General features: G+C 41.8%; 1 protein-coding gene across 2 annotated transcripts in view; it reads right to left on the bottom strand.

Moving 5' to 3' along the window:
• LOC114790508 (inactive dipeptidyl peptidase 10-like) overlaps positions 1-12,700 on the bottom strand; it is a 71,427-nt gene that overhangs the window by 27,816 nt on the left and 30,911 nt on the right. For both annotated transcript variants that reach the window (XM_028980638.1, XM_028980639.1), the window contains exons 2-3: positions 7,884-7,998; positions 7,162-7,257 (exon numbers count right to left, since the gene is read on the bottom strand). In XM_028980638.1, coding sequence (XP_028836471.1) covers positions 7,162-7,257; positions 7,884-7,998 — 211 coding nt within the window. The remainder of the gene's footprint in view (positions 1-7,161; positions 7,258-7,883; positions 7,999-12,700) is intronic.

Below are 12,700 nucleotides of genomic sequence, written 5' to 3' on the forward strand. Positions count from 1 at the left end.
AGTGGGAGTGAAAGTCACTAGACGGACACTCCATACAAAACTCACAGGAAGGTAAACAGTGGACTCTCGTGGAGGCAAAGGCAAGGTATTCCCACCCCAAAAAGATTTTAGGTTGATTTGGAATACACCACGAGAGGAATTTTGATACACTGTCCTGTCATCAAGTAGGGGTGGTGGTAGCCTAGTGGGTAACACACTCGCCTATGAACCAGGAGACCCAGGTTCAAATCCCACTTACTACCATTGTGTCCCTGAGCAAGACACTTAACCCTAAGTTGCTCCAGGGGGGGACTGTCCCTGTAACAACTGATTGTAAGTCGCTCTGGATAAGGGCGTCTGGTAAATGCTGCAAATGTAAATGTAAGTACCAGTGTTTTAGGATACCCTAGGTACAAAAAGCACACAAAAATGGGTAAGACATCCAGTAAACCAGAGCCAAAAGAAAAACTAAAATTAAAATAAAATAAAATACGGATTTGACTGGCAATTACGGGTAAAAAGTCTAAGTGAGTTACAGGGAGCCATAAAACAGAAATATAAGAATAAGGAGAAGGCATAGGGGAGGGGTGTGTAGGGCTGACAAGGAAGGAGTAGAAGAGGAGGGGGCGATGGGACTGCTAGCGCAGCCACCAGCGCTTCCCTCTGCGCTGGCAGCTCCTCCCCTGTCTTATCACTTAAAATGGCAGAGAAGTGCAGCGCATATATATATATGTGTGTGTGTGTGTGTGTGTGTGTGTGTGTGTGTGTGTGTGTGTGTGTGTGTGTGTGGACTGGCACCATGTAAAAGGTGACTGGCCCCCTTGAGGACAAGGAGGACAGCCTCTGAGTCACGATGTGTTGGAATTGGCAGCCAGAACGCAGGTATTGTTGGGACGGATATGGGCGAAGTACAGGAAAAGAGCAGTCAAAGAAAGTTTAAAGTAAAGTAATTCAGGAAATGGGTATAATGAAAGACTGAACTCTTAGCAATAGATTTTGACGTCTGGGCATCAGCACAGTGATTTACAGCGGGTTTCCACTTTATTCAGCCTTAAAGGAAATATGGGAAAATATTTTTAGTTTACATTTTGAAAAAGCATGAAATAGACACAAACACCAAATAGTTTTTAAATTAAGTTTGTGGAAAGCTGGAAAAAATATATGTATAAAAAATATAACACCTAAACTGTGCAATTTTAAGTGAATTTTGTGCACTCTGGGTTCTTTTTCTGGGTTTAGTTTTGAATTTAGTCTTCTTTTACTGTGTTGCACCAACCATAGCATTTTGATGCATGATTTAAAAAGTAGCATTGAGATTACTACAATGTTATGGTCATGACTTGTGCTGTGCCCTTTTTGTTTACTTGAACAGAGACCAAAAGCATTTAAAGAATAATGATAATCATTATTTTACCTGACTATGTTCAACTGGAAAAATTAATGTTGTGACACTACTGACTGGATTTTGACTAACTGAACTGATTTTTTGTTTTATGTCTAAGTTTTGTTTATCTACAGCAATACACCTATATTCCTGGTAAAAAGGCAAGCTCCCTCAATAGGATGGAGAATGGTGCAAGATCTGCAGGCAGTAAATGCCGCAGTAGCACAACGAGCTCCGTGTGTACCTGACCCACACACGTTGTTGAAGACCAGAGGCGCAAATACTTACTGTGGTCGACATTAGCAATGCCTTTTCCTCCATTCCCATTGACACAGACAGTCAATTTTGGTTCGCTTTCACATTTAGGGGGAAATGATACGCCTATACTAGACTTCCCCAGGGCTATTGCGAAAGCCCTACTATATATTCACAAACCATGCATGCCAGCATGTCCAAATTTCAACCACCTGGGGGAAGCCAGATACTAATTTATGTTGACAATATATTAGTGGCTTCTCCAAGTCTAGAAGCATGTAAAGAAGACACTGTGGTCCTCTTAAATCAGCTAGCTAAGGAGGGGCACAAAGTTAGTAAAAACAAATCGCCATTATGGAAACCACCGCTGAACTGGACGTCAGAAGCAGAAAAAGCCTTTTGCGATATTAAACAGGCACTGACCTCCAGTTTAGCTCTAGCCTTGCCAAATTATAATAAACCGTTATGCAAAGACAAATATTTCACTTCTGTTCTAAGCCAGCAACATGGAGATAAACTGAGACCAATAGCTTATTTTTCTTCCAAATTGGATAATGTAGCCTGCGCATTACCACACTGTGTGAGGACGGTGATAGCAGCGTCGATGGCAGTAGAAGTAAGTGCCGGAATTGTTCTATTTCACCCATTGACCCTTAAGGTCTCACATGCAGTGGCTGCTTTGCTACTGCAAACTAATATGATCTTTCTATCACCCGCAAGGCACCTCTCCTGCATGGCCACATTGCTGTCACAGCCCCATCTCACCATCGAACGATGCACCACATTGAATCCAGCCACATTATTACCTTTACCTGATGACAGAAAGCAACACGACTGCCAAGCACTCGCAGAACACACAGCTGAATCTAGATTAGATTTAAGTGACCTACCGTTGCCTCGGGGAGAGGTAGTATTTGTTGATGGATCTTCAAAGAAAAACGAATTGGGAAAAACACTAATGGGCTATGCCGTAGTGACGGCAGACACAGTACTCAAAGATAAACATTTGCCATCATCTATTTCAGCGCAATCAGCCGACATAATTGCTCTAACTGTAAATTGATGAAAGGGAAAGATTTACACTGATAGTATGTGCAGCACACACTAATTCCAAAGACATAATTTCACTCGGTAATGCCTTTACTGTCCATACAACAAAACAAACCGCGGAAAAAGTATGCAAGTTTTGCTTACTGAACAAGATCAATTGATAATTCCTGACACTCATTGACATGCAACACCAAAGCACACCACACGAGATAGACACATGGATAAAGCGTGGGGCTTCAAAAACAAAACAAAATTTATGGATGACCTCTGGGGAAACCAATCCTACCTAAAAATATAAACCCACATATGGGTTTAGCCTATATTCAAAAAACTTATCCAACTTAGTAAAAGTGAAGGGAAGGAGTATTTGCTTATTATAGACGCAAATAAATACAACTGTTTCCAACTAAACACCCTTACATTAAAAAAACAATGGGAAACAGAAGAAGACATAAATTTCTATAATAAGCAAACAGTACTCCTTCCCTTCACTTTTATTAAGTTGGATAAGTTTTCTTGAATATAGGCTAAACCCATATGTGGTGAAATATTGTTGTACCAGTCCTACCGTCCCTGCTGTTGAGACATGTGATTTCCCATGGGTCAATATAGCAGCCTATTAATACATATTTTTAGGTAGGATTGGTTTCCCCAGAGGTCATACATAAATTTTGTTTTGTTTTTGTAGCCCCATGCTTTATCCATGTATCTATCCCGTGTGGTATTGAAGTAAAGGATCTAGGTGTCATCATTGATGCAGGTCTCTCATTCAATTCGCATGTAGGTATAGGATAGCATTCTTTCACCTTAGAAATATTGTGAAAATAAGAAATATCATTTCAATGCATGACGCAGAAAAGTTGGTCCATGCATTTATTACATCAAGGTTATATTACTGCAATTCATTACTGTCTGGATGCTCTAGTAGGTGCATGAGTAAACTCCAGCTAGTACAGAATGCTGCAGCCAGAGTTCTAACTAGAACTAGGAAATTTGACCACATCACCCCAGTCTTACAATCACTGCACTGGTTACCCTTCAAATTTAGTTTTGACTACAAAATCCTACTTTTGACCTATAAAGCTCTAAATGATCTCGCCCCGCAATACCTGAGTGAACTCTTAGTTATTTACGACCCGCCACGCCCCCTGTGATCAATGGGTGCAGGGTCACTACTGGTACCCAAAGTACAGAAGGTCACAGCTGGGAGCAGATCCTTCTCCTATAGAGCTCCGCAATTCCGGGACTCAGACACAGTCTCATCTGTTTTCCCTGGCTTTTTGTTAAAAAAAAACAAAATGCCTGTTAGACACAGACAGAGTTAAATTCACCCTAGTTAGGCTGTCCTAGTTAGGGTACCGGGCCACTGTAGCACCAATATACTACTGTTACCACATATTTCAGTATCGGTCGTACAGTGCCACCGTCTGCCACTGCTTCTGTTTGTTCTCTCCGAGACACGGAATCAAGCGCCCAGACTACTGGCAGACTCCAGTGAAGAGACCACCAGAAAAATCCTGGTTCCTGACAACTGCTAAACGAGGACATAGCATGAAACAAGAGGGTCACCACAGCCACCACCACCATAACAACTACAGCTTCAGGGATCTTCAAGTGGACCAGTAGCATCATTATGGACACGTAATCTAGACCATGACACTGGACTACATCCTGGACTTCTCCAACCCTACAACTGTAGGACTTATTATGTTTTCGTTCTTTCTTTCCTATTGTACAAATCATCACCAACCCTGCACTGACACCATTTTTAGGCTCACTCTACCCTGGAAGGGGGTCCCTCTCTGTATCACTCCTTCCCAAGGTTTCTTACTTTCTTTTTTTCTCTCTCCTAGAGTTTTTTTGTGTGGAGTTTTTCCTTGTGTGCAGAAGGGTCAAGTGTGGGGGCTGTCAACTGTAGGGCTTGTCAAAGCCCATTGAGACATACTGTATGTGATTTTGGGCTGTACAGGGAGTGCAGAATTATTAGGCAAATTAGTATTTTGTCCACATCATCCTCTTCATGCATGTTGTCTTACTCCAAGCTGTATAGGCTCGAAAGCCTACTACCAATTAAGCATATTAGGTGATGTGCATCTCTGTAATGAGAAGGGGTGTGGTCTAATGACATCAACACCCTATATCAGGTGTGCATAATTATTAGGCAACTTCCTTTCCTTTGGCAAAATGGGTCAAAAGAAGGACTTGACAGGCTCAGAAAAGTCAAAAACAGTGAGATATCTTGCAGAGGGATGCAGCACTCTCAAAATTGCAAAGCTTCTGAAGCGTGATCATCAAACAATCGAGCATTTCATTCAAAATAGTCAACATGGTCGCAAGAAGCATGTGGAAAAACCAAGGCGCAAAATAACTGCCCATGAACTGAGAAAAGTCAAGCGTGCAGCTGCCAAGATGCCACTTGCCACCAGTTTGGCCATATTTCAGAGCTGCAACATCACTGGAGTGCCCAAAAGCACAAGGTGTGCAATACTCAGAGACATGGCCAAGGTAAGAAAGGCTGAAAGACGACCACCACTGAACAAGACACACAAGCTGAAACATCAAGACTAGGCCAAGAAATATCTCAAGACTGATTTCTCTAAGGTTTTATGGACTGATGAAATGAGAGTGAGTCTTGATGGGCCAGATGGATGGGCCCGTGGCTGGATTGGTAAAGGGCAGAGAGCTCCAGTCCGACTCAGACGCCAGCAAGGTGGAGGTGGAGTACTGGTTTGGGCTGGTATCATCAAATATGAGCTTGTGGGGCCTTTTCGGGTTGAGGATGGAGTCAAGCTCAGCTCCCAGTCCTACTGCCAGTTTCTGGAAGACACCTTCTTCAAGCAGTGGTACAGGAAGAAGTCTGCATCCTTCAAGAAAAACATGATTTTCATGCAGGACAATGCTCCATCACACGCGTCCAAGTACTCCACAGCGTGGCTGTCAAGAAAGGGTATAAAAGAAGAAAAACTAATGACATGGCCTCCTTGTTCACCTGATCTGAACCCCATTGAGAACCTGTGGTCCATCATCAAATGTGAGATTTATAAGAAGGGAAAACAGTACACCTCTCTGAACAGTGTCTGGGAGGCTGTGGTTGCTGCTGCATGCAATGTTGATGGTGAACAGATCAAAACACTGACAGAATCCATGGATGGCAGGCTTTTGTGTGTCCTTGCAAAGAAAGGTGGCTATATTGGTCGCTGATTTGTTTTTGTTTTGTTTTTGAATGTCAGAAATGTATATTTGTGAATGTGGAGATGGTAAAAATAAATAATTGAAATGGGTATATATTTGTTTTTTGTTAAGTTGCCTAATAATTATGCACAGTAATAGTCACCTGCACACACAGATATCCCCCTAAAATAGAAAAAAATAAAAACAATCTAAAACCTACTTCCAAAAACATTCAGCTTTGATATTAATGAGTTTTTTTGGTTCATTGAGAACATGGTTGTTGTTCAATAATAAAATTATTCCTCAAAAATACAACTTGCCTAATAATTCTGCACTCCCTGTATAAGAAATAAATGTTGTTGTTTTTAGAACCACACTAATACAGACATAAGCATACAGACATGAAAGAAATTACGTCCAGGAATTTGCCCCCTAAAGAGTGGCTTCCTCAGAGCCTGCACTGAATTATTTTTAACATCTTTTTCCTCTGTGTAAGTGGGCACAGAGTTAAGATGGCTGTGAATCAACGATTGGTTGCCACTCTGCTCCTCAAATGCTAGCCAATCAATTACACAGTTACGAAGATTTGGGACCCTAACCACTTCCAAATGACAGAGGAGACATGGGTGGTTTTCAAGATGAGATCTTCACCGGAACTAATAAAGCTCAAACATGATTACCTGAATCATAGTTTATATTTTAGACAATCTTAAAATAAAAGTTAGATTTAAATCATTATATTATGGCCCTGGTCTTTTGCTCCCTTGGAACCTTACCTATAGACTGGCATTTGCCTGATCTGGGGCCACGACTACTATGTTGGCTGAAAACACTGGTGGAGGAGATTGTTTATATCTTTCTTCTGTGTGATAGTAAAGGTCAGCTGAAAAGCTAAAGAAGCTGTGTTCTTATATGAGGCTTGGGAAATATTTCACTCTTTTACACTATTTGGCACCAAAGCCATTTGGCCCAGTCTGACAGGATGAGCCCTGCTGAACCTGGCATAGAGCTTCTCTGAAGATGTGGGGAGATTTGGAGACTGAATCTTGTCTTCTTTCTCTTCCCTGCCTATAATGGTGTTAATACCCTTCTACGCCTTCCTCACATTAGTTTTATTTTGAAGCTTTGCCAGCTCCTGTTACACTTCACTGACATGTTTTTTCCATTTTATAGGGTTAGTTACCAAGGGTTTACTTTGACGATTTTATGCTGGCCTATAAATATTAAATCCTCTCACTGCTGAATTAACCATAAAATTCCTTATTCCCAGTCTTTTCTAAGCTTTTTTATGTTGAATGTGTAAAATGTGTTTCAGAACTTACCACTGATCCACCTAACCTCGGCATCATGGACATGGAACTCCGATCTGAAGAGATCCCCCACTGTCAGCCTGGAGTTACTGCCTCCTCCTCCATCGGCTGTCAGCCACAAAACACATGAATTAACCATCAAAATGCTATTCCTCCATTAATGAACATGTTGATATGTACAGCTTTGATGGGTGTAGTCTAATGGGTAATACACCTGCCTATGAACCAGAAGGCCACAAAGTCACAAGTTCAAACCCCACTTACTACAATTGTGTCCCTGAACAAGACACTGAGTGTCTCCATGGAGACTGTCCCTGTAATTACTGATTGTAAGTCCTTCTGAATAAGGGTGTCTGATAAATGCTGCAAATGTAAAATACAAATTCTAGATAGTATCTGCTGTATCAATGCTTGTTTTAGAAAGCAGATCATAATATTAGAAAAGATAATCAGATTCTCTCTCTCTGATTGATAAAGTTAAAATATAGGGAATTTGGAGGTGAATTTTGATTGTTGCCTGGTCCATTATCCTTCTGGAAGGAATACTATTACAGCCAGGATGAGGTGGTCAGTGGGATCAGTCGGTCTTGATCTCATGGCAAATCCTTGTACATTTTGTAGATGGTCAGGAATTTTCATCGATTCAAAAATGTGTTTTGGTGCACCAAGCAATACCAAATTCGTAAAAGAATGTTGACAGACAAGGTTTCTCTGCTTTCCAGATGGATTCTTACCAGGGGTAAGGATGATGACTGACATTGTAATAAGGGAGCAAACGACTAGAATGACCAGCAGGGCTATGGCAATTCCCTTCCAGTTCCTCTGGGGAGGGCTGAGGCCACCCAGGTCCTGCAAATACACAAAATATAAAAAACAAAGATAACAACACAGTCCTGGTCATGTCTGCATATTCTGACATTCTAATTGTCCAAAACATAAAAACAGGGAAGTTGTTTTCATAGGAAATGGTGGCCTAGTTGTAAGTAATCAGACCTGTAATCAGAAGGTTGCCGGATCGAGTCCCGCACCATCAAGGTGCCACTGACATGCTGAAATATACAAAAACTCAGCTCAACCATAACATTGAGTTGGGTAATATGTTCCAGTCTGACCTGTAATGTAACCATCATACTGGTTTTAAATAGAGAATGGATGGACATTCAAATTTGTTGTTTCTGTGTATGTGTTTTGCCTATTCTTCTGGCATATTCGCTCTAATCCTTCTCCTGGAGGACTATATCCTTTAAACAGGAGAACAACAACAATTCTTTCCAACAGCCCAGAGAGTGGATCAGGAGATCCAGCTGTATTTTATGAGCTTGCTGGGGACCTGTGGCACCCCATCAAAGAGTCATAGGCTGTGGATCTCTTAAGATCTCACTGTTGGATTTGTAAAGTCATGGTACTCAGAATGCGTGCTGCCATAGCAGTGGTGGCCTAGCAGTTAAGAAAGCGGCCTCGTAATCAGAAGGTTGCTGGTTCGAATCCCGAGCCGCCAAGGTCCCACTGAGCAAGCAACGCCCCCACACACTGCTCCCCATGGCTACCCACTGCTCACTCAGGGTGATGGGTTAAATGCAGAGGACAAATTTCACTGTGTGCATCATGTGCTGTGCTGCTGTGTACACACTTTACTGTAGCAGGCAAAGGGAGGTAGCAGCACATATTTGAGAATCAGTAGTATTGGCCATTGGATTTCGATAAATTATTGATTAAAATCTATAGCAATGTGTGACCAGGGATGTTCTGGGATGGTTGGAGTTTTCCGGCAGGTGCTTCTCGGGGGCTGTGTGCAGAGATCTGTGGAGACATAGGTCTTACAACAGGGCACAGGCTCCTTCGTGGTCTCCTTCTCGATGTCCTCATCCAAACTCATGAGGACAAGGGAGGAAGGGATGTTGTGGTGGCAGATGTAGGTTCTTAATCTTAATTATAAACAGGTGCATTTGCTGCTTTATGGTTGTCAGAATGACAGGCAGCGGGTGTCGGTTCTTTATGCTGAGGGTTGCGGTTATAGATGCAGGGCCTCAGCCAATGATATAACCTTGTTGGAGAGATTCACTTACTTGTCTTTCCTTGCCTTGTGTTTCCGTGATGGACAGAGGATAGATGGAGATTATATAGTGGCAGATAGAGAATCAAATGATATTAGGACACCTGTGCTATTGGCCACTTTATAAAGAACATCTGGTCCTTCGGCCAATTTTTTCGGAATGCCTGGTCCTGCAGCCATTTTAGTTGCACCACCTGGTTCTACAGCCTCTCTATTAGCAACAAAGCCTGTTTGCGGCTGGTTTGTGATTGTGTTGTGTGACAGTGTTGTTAATTATTATGTAAGTCGTTGAGAGGGTTCATCCAAGTTTAATGAAGCAAATGCTGAAAAAGGGGCATGGATGCAAAACAACTGGAAAAATGAGCATGGGTTTGAAAAACCCAAAACTGTTGTTCACTGTGTGTTTTCTGTCCCATTGTGCAAAATTTAGCAGGTTTACCGGAGGTGAGATCCAATTTTGGCCATTTTGGTCAAAGCATCTGCGAGCAGGGGGTTTAAAAATGCTAAACTCCATGGGTGGTAGTAGCCTAGTGGGTAACATACTTGCCTATGAACCAGAAGACTCGGGTTCAAATCCCACTTGTTACCATTGTGTCCCTGAGCAAGACACTGAGTTGCTCCAGTGGGGACTGTCCCTGTAAGTACTGATTGTAAGTTGCTCTTGATAAGGGCGTCTGATAAATGCTGCAAATGTAAATGTAAAGTTATGGGAATTGGACCCTGTTTGAGCATTAATAGCTCAGTCACACCCACTCGGATGGTTATAAAAGTAATGTCACACCTCACACCATTAAGTACTACACTTTGATATATAGCTTGCAGGTGTGCGTACTCCAGTATGACCCACATTATGTTGCGAACAAAATTTTTCAACAGTGTGCATTATCCGTAACTCAGGCCGAGGCATATGCCATGTGTCAAAATGTTGGTCTTGGCAAGATCTATGAGTCAACATCAAATTTATCTATATATGCGTTGTGTTGACACCTGAACAACCAGGCCAGGGAATACAACAAAATGCTACAATAGCTCAGCAACAGAAAATTGGTCCCTTCTACATTCACTATCCTCTTTTTTCACTCGTCTTTTCGATGCTATCTCTAGTTCCTCCTTTAACCGACATTGCCACCTAGTGTCCTCCGGTTGTAATAACATAATCAGTGAACACAACATTTCCTCTCTCTGTAAAATAATATATTCTCTATATAAGTGAATGCTACTAAGAAAAAAACTTAATAGGTAACTCCATCTGCAATAAGGTAATTTTTACATAAGGTACATTAACATGGAACCGCGACATCATTTTAAATAAATAAATTGCTTTGGTCCATAACCATAACCAGTCCATAACAAGTAAACTTTGTATTTCACTGTGTATACAGTCTTAGCTGTAATAATCAAAATACTGCAGTCATCTCAACTTTCTGTTGTCAACTATGGCAAGACATAGTCTTTCTGCCACGTGTGCTTGTGTTTAACACATGATACAACACCTGTTTGTGTATCAGCCCAGATGTGTCACAATCTTGTCCAGCCACAGGAGAAGTCTGAGCAAGATGAGAGGCATTCCAAGTTTTCCCATTAGTCATTAAGGACCTATTCTCTTCCACACCGTTGTAGGGGAAGTAAATCTGCTTTAGGAATGAGCTTTAGTAACATGATGAGGGTTCATTATCCTGACTCTCTCCTGGTCGAAAGAAGGCATGCGTATGCCCGGTTTATCATCAGTGTAATGCTGTATTTTATTCTGATGCCTCATTACACTGTTAAGTTTCGACTGTGGCTTATCAGGCATTGGGACTGGTTGCAAAGGAGCAGGGCAAGTAGAGTTTGTTAACCTGGCAGAGTATCTGGCCTTTTAATCAAAAGGTTTGAATCCCGATCCACCAGGGGGTGCCACTGAGGTGCCAGTGAGCAAAGTACAGTCCACACACACTGCTCCCCGGGCGCCTGTCATGGCTGCCCACTGCTCACTAAGGGTGATGATTAAATGCGGAGAACACATTTTGTTGTGTCCATTGTCCATATGTATTGTCACATCAAACAACTGCTCAATGAGAGCTTTGTGTTTTCAGGACCAGAGAAACTTGATGTTAGGGTGGTGGTAGTAGCCTAGTGGGTAACACACTCACCTATGAACCAGAAGACCATGGTTCAAATCCCACTTAGTACCATTGTGTCCCTGAGCAAGACACTTAACCCTAAGGTGCTCCAGGGGGACTGTCCCAGAAACTACTGATTGTAAATCACTCTGAATAAGGGTGTCTGATAAATGCTATAAATGTAAATGTTAGTTTCCATCAACACCACAGCCGTTTCTTATTGGTGAGATATGTTGTGGTTTCCTAACAGCTGTACCTAAAACATTCAAATATTTAATGATATGATTACAATTACTAAGAAGGATTACAGTGGGTTGCAAAAGTATTTGGCCCCCTTGAACTTTTTGTCACATTACAGCCACAAACATGAATCTATTTTATTGGAATTCCATGTGAAAGACCAATACAAAGTGGTGTATACTTGAGAAGTGGAATGAAAATCATACATGATTCCAAACATTTTTTACAAATAAATAACTGAAAAGTGGGGTGTGAGTAATTATTCAGCACCCTGAGTTAATACTTTGTAGAACCACCTTTTTCTGCGATTACAGCTGCCAGTCTTTTATGGTATGTCTCTACCAGCTTTGCACATCTAGAGACTGAAATTCTTGCCCATTCTTCTTTGCAAAACAACTCCAGTCAGTGTTTGTGAACAGCAGTTTTTAGAGCCACAGATTCTCGATTGGATTTAGATCTGGACTTTGTCTGGGCCATTCTAACACATGGATATGTTTTGATTTAAACCATTCCATTGTTGCCCTGGCTTTATGTTTAGGGTCATTGTCCTGCTGGAAGGTGAACCTCCGCTCCAGTCTCAAGTCTTTTGCAGACTCTAGGAGGTTTTGTTTATTTTACTTTATTTTGCAGACGCTTTTATCCAAAGCAACTTACAGGAGCTTTTCTTCCAAGATTGCCCTGTATTTAGCTCCATCCATCCACCCATCAACTCTGACCAGCTTCACTGTTACTGCTGAAGAGAAGCACCCCCAGAGCATGATGCTGCCACTACCATATTTGAGTGTGGGGATGGTGTGTCCAGAGTAATGTGCGGTGTTAGTTTTCTGCCAAACAGAAATCTTGAAAGCAACAACACAATGAAGTCCAAAGAACACGCCAGACAGGTCAGGGATAAAGTCATTGAGAAATTTAAAGCAGGCTTAGGCTACAAACAGATTTCCCAAGCGATCATTCAGAAATGGCAGGAGTATGGCACAACTGTAAACCTACAAAAGACAAGGCCGTCCACCACCAAGGACAGCGCTGATCAGAAATGCTGCCATTTCTGAATGATCGCTTGAACAGTGCTCTGTGGGATGTTCAAGACTTGGGAAATCTGTTTATATTGTGTTATTGCTTCCAATATTCTCCTCTGAGGCCATCACAGAGCAGCTGT

Source organism: Denticeps clupeoides, chromosome 5 (genome assembly GCF_900700375.1).
Source record: "Denticeps clupeoides chromosome 5, fDenClu1.1, whole genome shotgun sequence".
NCBI lineage: Eukaryota > Metazoa > Chordata > Actinopteri > Clupeiformes > Denticipitidae > Denticeps > Denticeps clupeoides.